The sequence below is a fragment of the Malaclemys terrapin genome, chromosome 1 (assembly GCF_027887155.1).
Source record: "Malaclemys terrapin pileata isolate rMalTer1 chromosome 1, rMalTer1.hap1, whole genome shotgun sequence".
Lineage (NCBI taxonomy): Eukaryota > Metazoa > Chordata > Testudines > Emydidae > Malaclemys > Malaclemys terrapin.
The window spans coordinates 354,774,280-354,794,138 of record NC_071505.1 but is presented as its reverse complement, the minus strand read 5'-3'; the positions used below and the strand labels follow the sequence as shown (position 1 = coordinate 354,794,138).

Here is a 19,859-nt window from a genome sequence, read left to right as displayed (position 1 = left end):
GCCCAGTACTCTGGGGAACAGGGTAACCTCGCAAAGGAGCTTGGACTGCCTTTGTCATTACAGGGGACCCAAAAGTTCCAAAAAAATCTCCTAAGGATTTGGAAGGACCCGCTCCTTGAGCATCCCTTTTCAATTCAGAAGGACCCGCTCCTTGAGCATCTCTCTTCACCTCTGTCCTCTCACTCTCTACCAGTGCTCTTGAGCTCCGCCTTGGTGGTACTCTCATTGGAATATACCCATCTTCTTCAGGTTGAATTTCTGGGACAGAGGGCGGGGGAGTTTTAATGGATTCTTCTATACAAATGGCTTCAAAGGCCATATGTCCCTCTTTTGGTTTATAGTTATACCATACGAATAAATAATTCATTTGTCCTGGTCTAAGATCAACCAAAATATCTCTTAAGGAATTCATCCTGTCTGCGGAAAAGGTTCCACAGCCTTGCCAATCTTTAGTCGGGGACAAATGAGCAGTAAAGGAAGGCCATTGAATTTGACATAAATTTCTCATTTTAGATTTAGTCAAACCGGCTGTTCCAGAGATTCCCTTCCAATCTCTCAGTATCAGAGACAACAGGGAGTCCCCCGGGCATTTACTGCAAAATTGTCCCATTTAGATGGTAAAGGGACTCGAACCCCACCTCTCAATATCGAGCGATCGCTTACCTCCCCAGGGACTCGAACCCCGAAGACCTGGATCCTACTCAATGGGTAGGTGGACGTTGCTGGATTTCTACGGGCTTCAGCTGGTTTGCAGAACATGCTTTATCGCCGAGGCATGGATCAGGTCACCGGGCAAGGCTCCGGGCAAGGCTCCTCAACACTGGAGGATGCACGCTGCGTTGCTTCAGAGTCTGATCCCGCGCCAGAGAGTCAGACGAGTCCCTTCGTGGTTGCCAACTTTGTCAGGGACTTGGAACCCAGACGGCACAGATCATTGTCTGACCACAGAGAGACAGGCAACACCAGCAAGGTCCAGTGACAAGCTCTTTATTGAGGAGTGCCCATAACAATAGAGAGTGGCCCGTCTCCAGAGAGAACCAGCCACGGTTTTAACATCTAGTAGGGTTATATAGTCAGTTCCGTCGCGTCATAGATTATTCATTTAAAACAACCCGCATCCCATCCCCCTTTGTTAGTGAGAAACTTCTAGTATTCATGTATACCTATCCCCCTATACAAGCAGCCTTAAGCAATTCATAATGTCTCAGCAACTTTCTTATCAGCACAGTTAGCAAGCACCAGAACTAGGAGACAGGGGGAATCAAGAACATACAAAGAACAGAAACAGGGAGTGGAGGCAGTATGTCTCCTACTCTATCTTCTGAGCACACTGTTCTTAGCACATCTGGTACAGGAATGCAACTCCCCTCTTATCTCACTTTTTCAGCTTAAGCAACTATGTCTTCGATTCTGCCCGGGGACCACCCAGAAACCTCTGTTGGCCTAATTCTGGTTAGGTTGGTATAATCATTCTTATTGAGCTTTGAGCAGGGGGTTGGACTAGATGACCTCTTGAGGTCCCTTCCAACTCTGATATTCTATGATTCTATGAACTGCTCTACAATTTTTCTTTTTGGGCCTAACAGTGAGGAGAACTCAAGTATGGCCTTTGCATCAGTCCTCATTGCAGGGGATATGACGGAGATTCCCACACCTGAGCCATTCTGTTTAGGTGACAGATCCGAGTACAGCAGCCCATACTAGCCAATAGCCACTGGTGGGCCTGGCCTTCAGGAATTTCTCTGGTTCTCTTCCGAACCCAGTTAGACTTTTGGCCTTTTCAACATCCCCTGGCTCAGAGATTCCCATGTTTTTGGAGCCATTTCTTCTGAGATTCTTCAAGTTCATCTTGTTTTCAATGTGAGACTGGGTTAAAATACTCATGGGGAGCAGGCAGGGACAAAGGAGGCTGTATCAACAAGGGGCTGTCGGGGGCCAGAGAAATTAGAAAAGCCTCAGGGACACAAGGGGCGGGTGGTGTTTTGTTGGTGTTTCTCCTCTATGGATCTAATGGGTGAGCTTCATGCCTCCAGGGTATCCTGGGTTGAAATTTAAATGAAAGCTGAGATTCATAGATTCCTAGGCCTGAAAGGCCCCTTGTGATCCTTTGTACATTTTTCCAAAAGGTAATTAAGCTCACTGTTGTTAATGTGCACCTTATTTCCAGTCTGCATTTGTCTGGATTCGATTTCTAGCCATTGGCTCGTGTTAGACCTTTCTCTGCTAGACTGAAGAGCCCGTTATTACATATTAACTTATAGGCTGATGGAATCACCCATCAACCTTCTTTGTTATGCTAAATGGATTGAGCTCCTTGAGTCTGTCACTATAAGGTGGGTTTTCTAACTCCTTAATCATTCTTATTGAGCTGCTTAGGCACCTGAAAACTATAGCTTTTTGGCAGACAGAAGCACTGTATCTAATGTCCATAGAAAGAAAGAAATATATACAGACCCATTAAACACCTGTTTAAACACCCATTAAAGCCCTATTTTAAGGCGGGTCGGTCCCCCTGGGGCTGGAGCCACTTGCTGCTGATGGGGCCGCTGAGGCCGCTGGCCAGCAGCTAGGCCCTGGCAACACTCCTACTGTTAGTCCACCCCCCTGCCAAGGTATATTTAGTAAAAGTTAGGGGCAGGATGCAGGCTTCTGTGAATTGTTGTTTATTGCCTGTGATCTGCCCCTAACTTTTACTAAAAATTCCTGTGAGAGACTCTTAACCTTAGTGATGGGATAACCTACCCACAGGGAAAGTTCCTTCCTGAACCCAGGAGTTACAGGGTGGCAGATGCCCTGAAGCAGGGGGGTGAATAAGCCTTTAGAACTCCCGGGTTTTCATCTGCAACTCCAATTTATTGACTGTCCCCTGGCTCTTGTATTCTGAGACAGGGTGAATAGGAGGACTCTACTACTTCTCTCTCCTAGGCAGTGCTCACATTCTTAGAATAATAGAATCATAGAATATCAGGGTTGGAAGGGAGCTCAGGAGGCATCTAGTCCAGCCCCGGCTCAAAGCAGGACCAACCCCAACTAAATCATCCCAGCCAGGGCTTTGTCAAGCCTGACCTTAAAAACCTCTAAAGAAGGAGAATTCACCACCTCCCTAGGTAACCCATTCCAGTGCTTCACCACCCTCCTAGTGAAATAGTGTTTCCTAATATCCAACCTAGACCTCCCCCACTGCAACTTGAGGCCATTGCTACTTGTTCTGTTATTTGCTACCACTGAGAACAGTCTAGATCCATCCTCTTTGGAACCCCCTTTCAGGTAGTTGAAAGCAGCTATCAAATCCCCCCTCATTCTTCTCTTCTGCAGACTAAACAATCCCAGTTCCCTCATCCTCTCCTCATAAGTCATGTGCTTCAACCCCCTAATAATTTTTGTTGCCCTCCGCTGGACTCTTTCCAATTTTTCCACATCCTTCTTGTAGTTGTAGATGTTAATGTTGTCCATGGTATAGGAATCTTGGCGTTTATCCCATGCACTGCGACAGGCTAGGGACCCACTGGCTAAGCAGCAGTTCTTCAGAAAAGGACCTAGGGATTACAGTGGGTGAGAAGTTAGAGATGAGTCAACAGTGTGCCATTTTTGCCAAGAAGACTAGCAGTATTTTGGGCTGAATTAGTGGGAGCATTGCGAGCAGATTGAAGGAAGTGATTATTCCTCTCTATTCAGCACTGATGAGGCCACATCTGGAGTATTACGCTTAGTTGGGGGACCCCCACTACAGAAAGGGTGTGGAAAAAATTGGAGAGAGTCCAGCAGAGGGCAACGAAAATGATAAAGGGTTCTGGGGCACATGACTTACGAGGCGAGGCTGAGGGAACTGGGCTTATTAAGTCTGCAGAAGAGAGGAGTGAGGGTGGATTTGATAGCAGCCTTCAATTATCTGAAGGAGGGGTCCAAAGAGTATGGAACTCAGCTGTTCTCAGTGGTGGCAGATGAGAGAACAAGGCACAGTGGACTCAAGTTGCAGTGGGGGAGGTTTAGGTTGGATATTAGGAAACACTATTTCCCCAGGAGGGTGGTGAAGCACTGGAATGGGTTACCTAGGGAGGTGGTGGATTCTCCATCCTTAGAGGTTTTTAAGGTCCAGCTTGACAAATACCTGGCTGGGATGATTTAGTTGGGGGATGGTCCTGCTTTGAGCAGGGAATAGGACTGGATAACCTCCTGAGGTCCCTTCCAACTCTAGTCTTCAATGATTCTTCTATGATTCTATGATTTGATGATCATCTGTTCAGTTCTTTCCCTCTGAAGCACCTGGCACTGGCCACTGTTGGAAGATAGGATATTGGAAGAGATGGACAATTGGTCTTACCCACTATGGCCATTCTGATGTTCTTATATAGATTGCAGATTTATCGCCCCCTGCTGTAATCTATTAGACCCCTCTCCTCTCCCAGAGCTGAGATAGAACCCAGGAGTCCTCATGGAGTCTCTTTCTCTCCTGAGTTAGTAACAAAGTAAGAATATACATTCAAATTTTAAAACTCACCAGTGTCCCTTAAGTGACTTGATGTAAGATGTAAGAAAATATTAGTACAAGAGCTGAGTTGGTCTCATATTTACTTATTTTTACTTTCTTTTAGACAGGAATTAGATACAATGCCCTTGTCAACTAATTGCTAAGTTATCTGCTCAAAACCTAGAGTTTTCAGGTGCTTAATTAAATAGAGACCCCCCCTCGAGACTGTCACTTGATGTGCTGGGGTACCACTGATGACAACCCTCCACTCTTGTCTTGCTGAGCCAGACACTCCAGTCAGCTTCAGCACAGACCCAGAGGTTGCACGACGCCCCTCTGCAGTTCACAGAAACTGAGATTCACTCAGCCCAGAGGCTTCTCAGTTTACAGGGACTTTCCCAGTGTTTACACTTTCTGAGAGTATGAACCCGAAATAAATCTATTTTACTTTGTATAAAGTATAAACAGGGTAAATTCATTAAATTTCCACACTCTATATCACTGATAGAGAGATATGCATGCATTGCCTCCCCCAGGAACCAATTACTTACTCTGGGTTTATTAATAAACAAAAGTGATTTTATTAAGTATAAAAAGTAGGATTTAAGTGGTTTCAAGTAATAACAGACAGAACAAAGTAAGTCACGAAGCAAAATAAAACAAAACACGCAAGTCTAAGCCTAATACATTAAGAAACTGATTACAAGTAATATCTCACCCTGAAAGATGTTCCAATAAGTTTCTTTCCCAGACTAGACTCCATCCTAGTCTGGGCCCAATCCTTTCCCTGGTAGAATCCTTGTTATTTCCAGCAGACATCTCAGGTGGTAGATTCATAGATTATAGGACTGGAAGGGACCTCGAGAGGTCATCGAGTAGGGGTTTTCTCATGACTGGCCTCCAGTTTGTCCTGCTCCACCCCCTTTTATAGCTGTGGCACAAGGAGGGAATCTTTTGTCTGTGCTTGACCCCCACCCCTCCTTGTGAATGGAAAAGTAAAGGATTTAAGCTGGATTTCAGTGTCAGGTGACATGGTCACATGTCCCTGTGAGACCTCATTCTTCATTCCCCACGGGCTGGCCCACACGTACACAGGAAGTCTCGCAGATAACCCATTTACAACTCGTTGTTTCTGAAGCACTCTTAATGGTCTCCACTTAATCTGACTACATTAGTAGTACAAGTTTATACCTTATATTTCTAACTTCAGAAGTAAGAATGATACATGCATATGAATAGGAAAATGAAATTTAGCAGATTATAAGTTTTCCAATGATATGTTACACGAGACCTGTTGCATAAAGTGCATTCCAGCTGTCATTTTCAGATTCATAAGCCTATTTTCATAGAGCATATGGATTCCAACATCACAGTAATGAACTATAATTTTAAAATATATACAGTTAAAGAGAGAAGCCAATTCCTCTCTCTGCCTCAGCACAGAGCCCAATAGTTCTCATCTCCCATTGGGAAGGTCCCATAATTGCTGTTTACTCCTAAAGCTGGATAAATAGCACCGAAGTACAGACATGGAACAAGAGACATTAGCTAGAGTGTCTCCGGTCTCCAGACTGTTTCCATCCAGATGCTGTTTCTCCCCTTGAGGCTGAGTGAACCCCCTTGGGGTTGCACAGAGCTATATTATAAACAGTGCACATCTCTGTCGGCTCTCAGCGTGGGATGCTACTGCAGATGCTGGGGTGAGAGAGGTGTGGGACACGGCTACCTGAGGGGGATTCCCAGGGAAGACACTTCCAACTCAGGATTCACAGGTACCCATCTCTTGCTGAGGTGCTGACCTGCTCAACAAACCCAGTGGAATGTGGGCATGATGGCTCCTTTCTGCTCTGCACAGCCATTACATTTTCTTTTAGCAGTGTTATCTGTTCAGACTTTCATTGTAACTGAATGTTCCCTTGTTTGTGAGTGGTGAGTGTTAGAGGGCTTATTCCCTCACCCGCTTACTTCCCTGGTCCTTCTCGCATGAACAAAGAGCAAGAATACCCAAAGTCTGAAGGTGCAAACAATTTGATGTTTATTGGGGTGAACTTCCTGCAAGCATGATTCCAGTTTCCTTCCTCAGTGTCCCCCCCTTCCAAGCTCTGACACCACAGAGCCTTACCTGAGTCCCTGTTCCCATTCCCTGTTCCCGTTCCCCCCTTACTTCCTGATGGACTGCAGACTATATAGTAAAACTTGAGTTCTGCTTAGCTCTACTTTAACCAATCATTTTACTGAAATTTAACTAACCAATCCTAACATACTTTAACATGGTTATTTAACCAATTATATCCCACCACCTTAATTAGTTTACAGCCAACAAAATGAATTATACAGCAGCCAGAAACAATCACAGAACCAGACAGAGACCATGCAAATAAACAATAGCAAAGTGGGAGCTATAATGACAAAACAATGCAGAAGTGAGGATTTGACAACTACATCTAGACAGACAGAAGGGTTTCCCAGCTGTGTCTATTGATAAGTGAGTTCTCACCAGACCGAAAACTATCAAACGAAATTTCCTTTTACATCTTCTAGGCTCTTCCCTTTCTCTGGAGGTGATAGATCGGATCCCCTTCCTAACAGCCCCAGAGCCTTACTCGTTTGGGAGGTGAGGATGTGACCGTTCGCTTCCCAGCTTATGGCTGCCTCTGCTGCTTGGCCAAAGGCCTTATCCTAAGAGCAGGGCCTCAGACCGTCACAGGGAGAGATGGACCTTACACAGATTCTTTCTTTTATACCTCTATAACTAGCTAAATGATAAACATACACCTACATTCTTAAAGCATAGGCCTTTACAGGCAGGCCTGAATATCTATATCCTAACAGTGAGACAGAGTAAATGTAAATGGTTGATCTAGTTTATTTATTGACAGATTCATAGGGTTCATGGTCAGAAGGCACCAGTAGATCATCCTGTATTACCTCCTGTATAATACAGGGTGTTACCTTTCACCCAGTTTCCTCTGTATTGAGGCCAAAGACTTGTGTTTGACTAAGACAGCTCTAAGGTACGATTTCATGTCATAGAATCACAGAGCCACAGGGTGAGAAGGGACCGCAAGGGTCAGCTAGTCTAACCCCCTGCCAAAATGCAGGATTTGTGGTCTCTAAACCATCCAGGACAGATGATTATCCAACCGTCTTTGGAAAACTTCTAGCGAAGGAGTTTCCACGTCTGTTCCATTGTCCTCCTGGCCTTACAGTCAGGAAGTTTTTCCTGAGATTTCATCTAAATCTGCTCTGCTGTAGTTTGAACCCTTTGACTCTTGTCCTGCCTCCGTGGCAAGAGAGAACAACTTTTCTCCATCTTTTTTATGGCAGCCTTTCAAATATCTGAAGACCTCTCTCATGTCCCCGCTCAATCTCTTCTTTTCCAAACTAAACATACCCAGTTCCTTCAGCCTTTGCTTGTATGGCTTGCATTCCACCCCTTTGATCATCTTTGTCTCTCGCCTTTGGATCCTTTCCAATTTCTCTGGGTCCTTCCTATACATTGGTGACTGAAACTGGACACAATACTCCAGCTGAAGCCTAACGAGCACTGAGTAGAGGAATATTATCATCTCCGGTGACTTGCATGCTGTTAATGCAACCTAAAACTGTTGTTACTTGGGTAAGTAGTGTCTTCACTGAAGAGCTATGGCAGTGTTGCTATAGTATTTTAACTGTAGAAAAGCCATCAAGCCCTCCATCCAGTCTGGATGTGCAGACATGGGGACTTGGAGAATCCACCACTTCCCTTCGCAGTTTGTTCCAATGGTTAATCAACGTCAGTGCAAAACACTTGGCCCTTATTTCCAACTGAAATGTATCTCGCTTGGGCTTTGCTCCGCCTTTCTCCGCTATCTTACGGAGTCTGTTATTACCCATGGTTTTCTCCCCATGAAATTCTCCATTTGATCATCCTTTTGATAAGATAAATAGATTAAGCTCTTTAAATCTCTCACTGGTCAGCATTTTCTACAGCCTCCAATCCTTTTTGTGATGCTTTTCTGCACGTTCTCCAAATTTTCAAATTTTGAAACGTGGACCCCGGAACTGGATGCATTTCGTTTCACCAATGCCATATGCAGAGGTAAAATCCTTCCCCTGCTCCAACTCACCACTATGATGAGTTGGTTATCCACAGTGACCCCTAAATCCTTTTCAGGGTCCCTCAATTCCATAATACAGCAATCGAGTCTGTGGGTCGTTCCTGCGTTCCCTGTTCTGAGATGATAACTTTGCATTTGACTATATTAAAACATTTGTGTCTGTTGGTGACTCTCATTGTAACCACTCTGCCAATTTTGGGTCCCCTGCTATTTTATCTACAGTGATTTTCTATTTGCTTCCACATCATTGATGAAAATATTGAATAGCATCGGTCCAAGAACTGATCCCTGAAGAACTGCACTAGAATCGCCCCCATTCCCTGCAATGCCCCATTGACAACTGCTTCCTGAGATCTGTCAGTTAGCCAGTTTTTTGCCTATTTTATGTCTGCTCTACTGATATTGGATAGTGTTCTTATCTGAATGTATTCCCCGACTACATCAAATGCCTCAGAGACATTGAAGTCTATTGTATTTGTGCAATTCCCTTGGTCAACCAAACGTGTACAGCCATTAAAGGATGAAAACTTATTTGGCAAGACCTGCTTCCATAACCCTGTTCGTGACTCTCATTAATTATATTCTTAGACTTTTTGTTAACTAATCCCACGCCAGATTTTCCATTTTTTCCTAACCTTGTCAAATCCTTAAAAAAACTTTCCCTTTAATTTTTAATAGTTCTGTTTCTGGTGTTTGTAACTCTCAGGTTCTACTGTAGATGCCGCTTAACATCCTCCTTGACTGCTAATGGACTAGAAAGTATTCCATCAGCTCATCTGATATGAGATCTTCACTTTCTTGACTGTGGAATTGTGGCTTGTTAGCTATCGATAAACTCTTCTTAAAGAACCCCCAATTTTCATTCCCGTTTTTCTGAATATTTTTTTCCTCCCAATCAGTGTTGTGGATATTTTATCATCTTTGAGGAATTAGCCCTTTTGAAGCACTAATTATCTATAGATATTACTGGTTGGGAGCTCTTCTCTCTTTGTCCACTGGAATGTAATCAGTTCCATTCTGATATTTTGTTTTCCTCTATCATATGCCCCCTTCTCTGTGGCTTCTCTAAACTAAACTGTCCCAGACTTTTCAGTCGTTCCGCATATGGCAGCCTTGCCCATTCTCACAGCCTGTCTCCGAAATCTGCTTTCCATCTGCTATATCTTTTATAGAGACTGTGTGATCAAAAGTGAGTGCGTTTCCAGAGCAGGTTGTTCTCCACCCCATTCCTTAGGCATCTGAACATTTTCTTTGTTTTGGCCGCTACTGTGAATGAGCAGGTGTTTCCATGGAACAGCTATCGATGACACCCTGGTCTTTTCCCTGAGGTGGTTCTAGTTGGAATGTTTCCTCTTGGTACATGGATTGGCAAAGCTTTTTTTTTTTTTTTTTTTTTTTTTCTTTTTTTTTTTTTTTTACAATTTCAGATTTTGAGCAACTGGGTGCCTCGGGGAATATCATGCAATTTCTAGCCTGGCTTTCATTGCATTAAGGAAGAATGAGGGATAACCAGTATCCACACTTGTGTTTCCTACTGGTGCCTATTAAGGTTTCCCAGACCATGACATGTAGAAATTATTAATGCATGGAGGACTATCAAATATGGAATTGGCATTAGTAGAGTCAGTTGTTCATAATTCATTTATCTGAAAAATGAAAATGTGGGTGAAGAGCAACAAATCTGCTTCACCCATGAGAAAAATATCCAGTAGTGCATGTAGTGTCTCATATTAACATTGTCTCTCCGTCCAGGCTTTTGTACTACGACCATTACCCTGGGCCCTGGGAATGGCTCAGAGTTGAACAACTTTCTCCCCTACTCCATGTCAGATTCCAACAAAATCAACTTCACCAACCCCTCCACCTTCATCCTGATGGGCATTCCTGGCCTGGAGGTGGCCCATGTCTGGATCTCCATCCCTTTCTGCACCATGTACACCATAGCTGTCTTGGGGAACTTCATCATCCTGTTCATCGTGAAGACGGAACCAAGCCTCCATGTGCCCATGTACTATTTCCTCTGCATGCTGACCATCACCGACCTGGTCCTGTCCACGTCCACCGTGCCCAAAATGCTGAGTAACTTCTGGTTCAATGCCAGGGAGATAGATTTCAGTGCCTGCCTCACCCAGATGTACTTCATTCACAGCTTCTTCGTGATGGAGTCTGGGATCTTCGTGGCCATGGCGTTTGATCGCTATGTGGCCATCTGCTATCCACTGAGACATTCCACCATTCTGACAAACCCCATGGTGGCTAAGATTGGACTGGCCTTGGTGCTGCGTGGCATCATGGTCGTACTGCCTTATCCTTTCCTCGTAAGGCAACGGCCATATTGCAGAACCAACGTCATCCCCCACTCGTACTGCGAGTACATAGCTGTGGTGAAGCTGGCCTGCGGCGACACCCGCATAGGTAGTTACTACGGCCTCTTTGTGGTACTCTGTGTGAGGGGTCTGGATATGATTTTTATCTCTGTGTCCTATACCCAGATACTCAGGGCCATCTTCAGCCTCCCCACAAAGGATGCCCGGCTCAAGGCTTTGGGGACCTGCAGCTCCCACCTCTGTGCCATCTTAAGCTTTTACATCCCAGCTCTCTTCTCCTCTCTCACGCACCGGTATGGCCACAATGTGCCCCTGCATTTCCACGTTCTCATTGCCAATGTGTACCTCCTGGTGCCCCCCATGCTGAACCCCATCATCTACGGAGTGAGGACCAAACAGATCCAAGACAGGCTGCTCCGACTCTTCACTCTTTAAACTCTTTAAAGTTTTTCCCTTGTGCTCTGGCTCTCAGACTGAGCTCTGTGCAGACCTGGCTGGTGACTTGGTTCTGTGCTCTCTTCCCTAAATTACTGACTGGGCAGTCAGAGAGACATTAGACCAGAGGTGGGCAAACGTTTTGGCCCAAGGGACACATTGGAGTTGCAAAACTGTATGGAGGGCTGCATAGGGAAGGCTGTGCCTCCCCAAACAGCCTGACCTCCTGCCCCTTATATGCCCCCTCCCACTTCCTACCCACCTGACTGCCCCCCTCAGGACCCTCCACCCATCGACCTCCCACTCCTTGTCCCCTGACTGCCCCTCCCATGACCCCCTGCCCCTAACCCCCACCCCGGGATCCCACCCCCTATCCAACCCGCTCTGCTCCCTGTCCGCTGTCTTCCATGACCCCTATCGACACCCAGCCCCCTGACTGGCCCCCCAGGACTCCCATGCCTATCCAACCCCCCCGGTTCCCCGTCCCCTGACCACCACCACCCAGAACCTCCACCCCATCCAACTGCCCCCTGATCCCTGTCTCTTGACTACTCCCTGGGACCCTCTGCCCCTTATCCAACCCCCCGCTCCCCACCCCTTACCATGCCACTCTGAGTGGCAGGACTGGCAGCCACGCCGCCCAGCTGGAGTAAGCCATGCTGCCCACGCGGTGGCATGGCAGCGAGGGAGGGGGAATAGCAGGGGAGGGGCCGGAGGCTAGGCTCCCCAGCCGGGAGCTCAAGAGCCGGGCAGGACAGTCCTGTGGGCCGGATGTGGCCCACGAGCCGTAGTTTGCCCACCTCTATTAGACCCTTTCCTGACCTTACTGTGTTCTGTCAGTGCGACATACTGGGGAATCGGTCAGTGTCCTGTCTTCCGACAGTGGCCAGTGCCAGGTGCCCCAGAGGGAATGAACAGAACAGGTAATCATCAAGTGATCCATCCCCTGTCACCCATTTCCAGCTGCTGGCAAACAGACACCATCCCTTGCCATCTTGGCCATTGATGGAACTTCACAACATCCTCTGGCAATGAGTTCCACAGATTGGCTGTGTGTTGTGTGAAGAAATACTTCCTTTTGTTTGTTTAAAATTGTTGCCTATTAATTTGATTTGGTAACCCCCAGTTCTTGTGTTATGAGAAGGATTAAATCCCACTTCCTTATTTACTTTCTCCACACCAGTTATGATTTTATATACCTCTATCATATCCTCCCTTAGTTGTCTCTTTTCCAAGCTGAAAAGTCCCAGTCTTATTAATCTCTCCTCATATGGAAGCCATTCCATACCCATAATGGTTTTTATTGTCCTTTTTTGAACCTTTTCCAATTCCAATATACATTTTTTTTGATGGGGCGACCACATCTCCTCGCAATATTCAAGATGTGGGCGTACCATGGATTTATATAGAGGCAATATGATATTTTCTGTCTTATTATCTATCCCTTTCCTAGTGATTCCCAACATTCTGTTCACTTTTTTGACTGCTGCTTCACACTGAGTGGATGTTTTCAGAGAACTAGCCACCATGACCACTAGGTCCCTCCCTCTTATCACGCTTTCTCTCCCCAATACTATGACCCTGGTACACATCTCCCCTCAAGGCCACAGCCCCTCTACACCTATTCCCCGAGACACAACCCCTGCTCCACCTCTTGCCTCTATCTCCCACTCCCTTCTCCGCCTCTTGCCCCAAGCCCCCGCCACTGCTGGTCGCTCTTTTTCCCACTCCCCGTCACTCACTGGATTACCTCCTGGGAATCAAGCTGCTCCAGGGACCTGGGTGATTGAAACAGCTTTAACTGATTAGCATGGTAGATTTTATCTTTAGTACACTTCCCTCCTGTTCCTCTAATCTTGTACACTGCTGAACTGAGTTTATCGATGATTCAGAAAGGTCCGATCCACTGATTACACAGCCTATGCTCTGGTGCTCTGTAGGATAACAGCATTACCAGATCACCAACCTCCCAAATGTCACCAGATGCTACCAGTGTGGTGCTCTGCTCTTGATCGATGATGATTAACACTGTCACTGAGGCATTACAATCACTAGACTTGGAAAGGATCCCCAATCTAATCAAAGATGAGCAATTATTAAATTGGTATTGCCCTAAATGTTTTGAAAGGCCTGAAGGGGAGAGATCTATATGTTTGAATGCACGTCCACATGTATCCATTGGAATTATGAGACAGATGGGGTCTGTGACACCACATCCCAACTGAGACAGATGTTTATCTTCTCAAAATTGTGTTGTAGCACAATCCTTGTATGTTTCATTCACAGTCTCTTTACCCATATTTGACTCAGACAAGGATGTGTATATGAGGTTGGCTGCAGTACAGTCCATAGGTCACCTTGAAGGTGGCATCTACAAGGTACCTGTCCATGTGTCTCCCTTGGTAGTCTATTACACTGCAATCCAAACATGGAAAGTTCTGCAGATGGCCTGTTGCTCTAAAAGAGGGCCTCAGTATACCTGCAGATGTAATGTGTTTGAGGCAAATACTATCTTGCGTGGACTGCAGGGAGAGCTCCAGAATCAATCCTCGTTAGATGGTCCAACTAACCAGATGGAAAACTCCTATGGAGAGGATGATCTATGCTGGAAATGGCCAATTTTACATAGTAACCAACCAGGAAAGGTTCCTATATAGTTCCTTGGAGTGGCACAGATCCAAACAGATCCAAACTTCTGTTTTACTCTAAGCAGATTCCCTCAATTGGAAATCAAGTGATTTCCCCTATTCCTGCCTTTGAAAACACAACGATTGTTCCATCTGATCCCTCCTATCAGGATTTGACTATCTTATAGACTCCAACATTTTTGGTACATATCCCCCCTCTGGGATTACAATTAAAGCAATTGGTATCCCGAAAGGAAACCCACCTTATCCAGATAACAAATAAGCAATTGTCCAGTTATTATATGGGGAAGGCCAAGAAGTAGATTCCCCCTGTGAGGAATTGGGTTGAAAGGATGGATTATTATCCAAGGAATTGCATCTGGGATTGTTTTCATCACTTTAGGATGTATGCAGTGTAAAATCAATAAGTTACAAAGACAAACACCTCCGATACAGCCAACTAATTATGCCTCTATAATGCCCAGGCTGGAGCTATATCAAGAAACAGAGCCTGTTCCCACACCTGAACGACCTGTCCCTTGGTGAGGGTGATGGGGTTCTTTAGTAATCACCCCATCAAATGGGGGATTGGTAACCCTGTGGCAGGGCAGGGGTGAACCCCTTTAAGGCCCTGCTAGAATGCTGGCTGAGCCATGCTCCCTGCCCGGGAAGCCAGGTGGAGAGGCACAGGCACTCAGCAGGGGCCCAGCTGCAAGCCCTAACAAGGGCTAGCTCCGAGCAATAGGCTAAGCCAAGTAGAGACAGCCGGGCTGAGGACTGAGAGGGCTATAAAAGCCCTGGACAAACCTCAGTGAGGAGGCTAGCCTGGGAGGAGACAGGTGGGCTACATCTCTGTTTCTTACCCACTGGAGGGCACCACAAGGGGCAGAAAACCCTGGGAAGGGTCTGAGGGGTGATTGCTGTTGGGGGAATTGGGACTGCACAAAAGCACTGTAAATAAAGGCACGAAGGTGAAACCGCTAAAGAAGGCATTGGGACTCTTTATTCAACCAGCGCTGGCACAAGAGGGTGGAAACCTGCGCAGACCCTGTGACAAGCCCATAGGGTCATAGTTTGCAGGGTTGGGTGGTTAAGCTACAGGTGTTGGAGGCAGCTGGTGGCAATAAGAACCCTGATGTTGGGGAAAGTGGGTTGGCAGTGACATGGGGGCACAAGGGAAAGAGTTTGGGGACAAGGTGTGTGGGTAGGGGGCGGCACGGAAGTGCTCTGCCTGCATTGCTATGGGTGCCGGTATCGAGTCCTCTTGGCTCTCCTTGATGCTGAGCAGCAGCTCCGTACTTTAGTGCCGGTGACCCGCATTCTGCTGGCGGACCGTCCTTTCACTCTCCCACCATGCTTCACTTTTAAATTTTCATTAAGGGACTGCTGCGTGACATCATGCAGTACGTCCTCTTTTCTTCTTCGTGGGCACTTCCTGATTCTTTGGAGTCTTTCGGCCATTGATAACAAGGATGGCTGGGATCTCAAGGTTGCATCTGTAAAGCCAAAATGAAACACTTAAGAGAGGCAGCATTGTTCACACCAGACAGAGCAATGATTCGATGTATTTAAAGACAAGCACAGTGTACACAATAGTAGAAATTCTCTGTCCTAAATCCAGCACACATAACTTGCAGGAGCCCCAAAATGGTGAGTAAGCACAGGGGCAGGGGGACTGATTGTTTCACTGCCTGTAGCCCATAAGATTATTTTGCTAGCTATTATATCTTACTAATCCAGCCAGCGGTATCAATTAATATGTTTCTTTTCCTGAAATTAATCCATTTTATTCTTATATTTTATCAGTATTAATTCCTTGGAATTTAGGATGTGTTTCCTAATAATAAATGTTGCTGAAATGCAAGCCGGCCTGTAAGATCCGGTAAGATCTGCTATATAGGAAAAACTAGAATTAGTTATAAATATCTCAGCATAAAAGCTGGCAACCTTTGGCACAGATAAGAATGGTCCCTGAACTTTGGGGAACAAAGGGAGGAACTATCCACATCACATCACAGGTTTATCCAGCATCTACAACTGGTTGGTAACTGCAGGGTACACCACAACTTGGAGGTCACCAAGAGAGCCTAGGTTGGCAGTTTTGGAGTGAGATAGTCCTTATTACTATATTTAGAAAGTAAGTGTCATAATCCACTAACCTATAGGAGAAGGTTACCCATAAATTTCTTAGTGTACAGAAATAAGATTTGGGTATAGTAGGTTGGGCCTGAATTATAGAGGGTCAGGATCCTATAAAGTATCTTGTAAGAAGGCTCTTCAGGGCTTATCTAAAGCTCCTGAAGCTTTGGTTTCTTGGAGTGCTTTTTCCAGTTCTCCTATACTCTATCTATCTATGTATCTATCAGCTCAGCTTGTGCAGCATAGTATAACTACTCAACATTCGTAACTATTGGGGAAGCCAACACCATCTTGTTATCGGGCATGCCAGGAGTGAGGCTGGTCCTTCACCTCCTATTACTGGGTCCTCAAGGAAGGTTGTGAGTATGTTAGGTTAAGGTACTTATAATAGAAATGTTACCGCCAGGAGTTTTGGAATTCTTTTACTGTTTTACAGTTATAAGTTTCATTGCATTTCTTATTTTTATGTTAATTTCAATAAAGATTTTATCAGTTTGGTATTGTCCTCAGTGTACGTGTTCTTGCCAAGCACCCTGAGAGTCCACTCCCGATATAGAACTCGCTGAGTTCTTGAACTCTGTAGTCTGAATTGTATAGGAACCTATCAATCTTCTGGTTGGATGCGATCAGTGGTGAGTCATAACAACTAACCCATCAAATTCAAATCAACATAACTATCTCATAGTGTCCCCCACCTCAGACCTAAAGCCTAAAGTGTACCATGTTAATTCTCTAAAGCCCTTTTATTCTAGAGAATTAAAGGTTTTTCAGTTTACAGCCCAGGGAGGAGATAACGCTTAGTGGACTGAAGTTGTCCACTATGAAGGAAAAAGTGACAGTGGCACCAGATGCTGCGTAGTCCAGCCCTGGGATCCCACCTGGGTGTGTCTCATGGGGAGCACAGGCTCTCTCCTTCTGTCTGTCGGGGAGTTGTCAGACTGGGCCCGCGCTGGGCAGGCTGGAACGAGGTCAGAGCTTTCCCTGAGCTTGGGGCAGTCAGCGCGTGGGGTGGGGCCAGGCCCATCTCTGCTCTTTGCATGGCTTTGGGCTGTCCTCTGTGGGAGGGTCATTCTCTCCCTTCCTGAGCTCCACACTCCTGGAGGGACAGACTCCCAGCAGCGGCAGGTCCTGAACCACAGCATGGGCAGAGCCGGTGGGACCATTAATTCTCCCTGCTCCCCTGCGTCTGCAGACACAGGGAGCTGGGGAGGAATGCTCCGGGGTTATTTGGGACTGGAGATATTTTTCTGTCTGGAAGGCCATGCTCAGTTCCCTGACCCCAAATAAATCCATTTAACCCTGTATAAAGTGTATACAGGGTAAACTCATAAATTGTTCACCCTCTATAACACTGGCCTCACCTTATCCCCCACACGGAGGCCTGGGGACAACCCCCCACTCCCCCCCTGCAGAGGGCTGGGTCCCCACACACACACCCTTTGGGGGAGCTGCGTAGGGCCCCAGAATAGCTAGGGACAGCCCTGGCTCCCATCTTGTTCTGTTCCACTCATTTATATATCTTTTGCATAAGGCGGGAATCCTTTGTCCCTCTCTGGGTTCCCACTCCTCCTTCTCAATGGAAAAGCACCAGGTTAAAGATGGATTCCAGATCAGGTGACATAATCACATATCACTGTAAGACTTCATTGTCCACTTGCCAGCACAAACGTATACAGGAAGACTTACAGGTAAAACACAGCCATCTGATGTTGTGGGAAAGGGAAAGAGACCATGGAAAGCGGTTTGGACTGGCACAAGGAGCACCAGGAACAGAGGTCGTGGAATGGAATACCCACAAAGGAGCCCAGGACTTAAAACCCTCCTGAGAGCTGGAGCAATTCGGAGATTACAGCGGATTCCCCGGACGACCTGGGCCCAAGGCAAGAACTCCCATCCACCCCTTCCCCTCCCACTCTTCTTCTTACATTACACTCAGGCCTGGCCAGCTTTGGGTAGTGCATGTGTGAGTATGAAAGTGGGTTAGGACGTGGGGCTCTAATGCTTTATTTCTTCCCCTGAGTGACATGGGAGCATTCCCAGCATTCTCTGCTGTATTTTCTTATTTTATGAATAAAGCGTTAAAATTTAAACACTTGGCGTGTTACATTATCTCCTCCCCAAACGATCCTGTGGCATCAGCCTGATCACCTGGTAACGAAAATCTGTCACACTAGGAGTAGTAAACAAGAAGCCCTTTGGGGATACGGCTTCTCAGCTAACACTTGTAAACAGGCTCAAAGCCTGTCACAGCAGGAAAATGATAGTAAACCTGGTCTGCTATGTGGAAGGGGAAACTGAGGCGCACCGCCTCATGGCATTGATGAATATCTGCACTGAGTTATCATCCGTTGGAAAAACACAATGGTTAACAATGCTGCATCTGAAGAAGTGAGGTTTTTACCCACGAAAGCTTATGCCCAAATAAATCTGTTAGTCTTTAAGGTGCCACCAGCTTCCTTGTTGTTTTTGTAGATACAGACTAACACGGCTACCCCCGATACTAGATACAAAGAGAGGTTTTCTAGCAACCCAGAAAAGGCATACTACCTGACTTTTGATATCACAGGGCTGATCTACAAAGTGTTAAAAAGTGCACAGAACTTTGGAAGAAAACCTGTGGATAATCCTGCTGTGTTTGAAACACTTGGGAGTTGTATGGTCAAAACCTAAAGAGGGCCTCGGGCACACTGCCTCCACATCAGTCAGTGACTAGCACTCCAGCAGTAAACTAAGAGGTGAGGTGTGACTCAAAGCAACACCCTGGCACCCCCATATTTACCATTGTGATATGATTATGAGGTGTTTTATATAAAGTATGTCATGTAAGCTCTCAAACTCAGTGATGATTTTTGATTGGCCCTCTCCCAGGACCAAAGGGAAGGGGGAGGATTGATAGGAAACCAGGCCCCTCAGACTGACAGGCCCCAGAGGCAATGGGGGGTGGGGCTGCGAGATGGGATATGGGGCAGGAGCTGGGGCTGGGGTTGTCCACAGCCGGGTGCGGTGAGCAGCTGGGGAGAGCGAGGGGGACCCTGGGCAGAGAGCCCAGACTGGGAGGGGGATCGTAACCCTGATGGGGGGGTGGCACTGGGGGGAAGGGCCCTGCCACCTATAGTTTGAGGGCGTGTGGCCACCGCCAGAGCGAGTGTCTGACCTGCAGCATCCCTGCAGCACGGCCAGGGCCTGGGCCGTGTGAGGAACAGACTGTGAAGTGCCCTGACATCCAGCCATGGCTGTTAGTGATGTACCGCTGCAGCTGCACCACTGTGAGGTCTCCCGTGTAGTCGCTCTATGGCGATGGGACAGAGCTCTTCTGCCGGCACAATTAAACCAGGCCCAATGAGTGTCTCCCGCTGACATAGCTCTGTCCAGACCAGTGCTTTTGGCGGTCAGGGGAGTGTTTTTTAACACCCCTGACCGACAAAACTTTTACTGACAAAAGTGCCAGTGTAGACAAATTTCAGAGTAGCAGCCGTGTTAGTCTGTATCCGCAAAAAGAAGAACAGGAGTACTTGTGGCACCTTAGAGACTAACAAATTTATTAGAGCATAAGCTTTCGTGAACTACAGCCCACTATGCATCCGAAGAAGTGGGCTGTAGTCCACGAAAGCTTATGCTCTAATAAATTTGTTAGTCTCTAAGGTGCCACAAGTACTAGTGTAGACAAAGCCTCTATCCTGCCTATAGGGCCCCCCTTCTTCCAAGGCAGCTTTCAGGGGGAGGCGGGGCAAGGCCTCTGTCCCCAGGACAGGCCCCTGGCTGC

General features: G+C 46.5%; 1 protein-coding gene across 1 annotated transcript; it reads left to right on the top strand.

Annotated features, from left to right (window-relative positions):
• The first annotated feature begins 10,391 nt into the window (after positions 1-10,391).
• LOC128834209 (olfactory receptor 52N2-like) lies at positions 10,392-11,330 on the top strand. Its single transcript, XM_054022804.1, has one exon. It carries the CDS (start codon positions 10,392-10,394, stop codon positions 11,328-11,330), a length of 939 nt encoding a protein of 312 aa, XP_053878779.1.
• Positions 11,331-19,859: the final 8,529 nt, after the last annotated feature.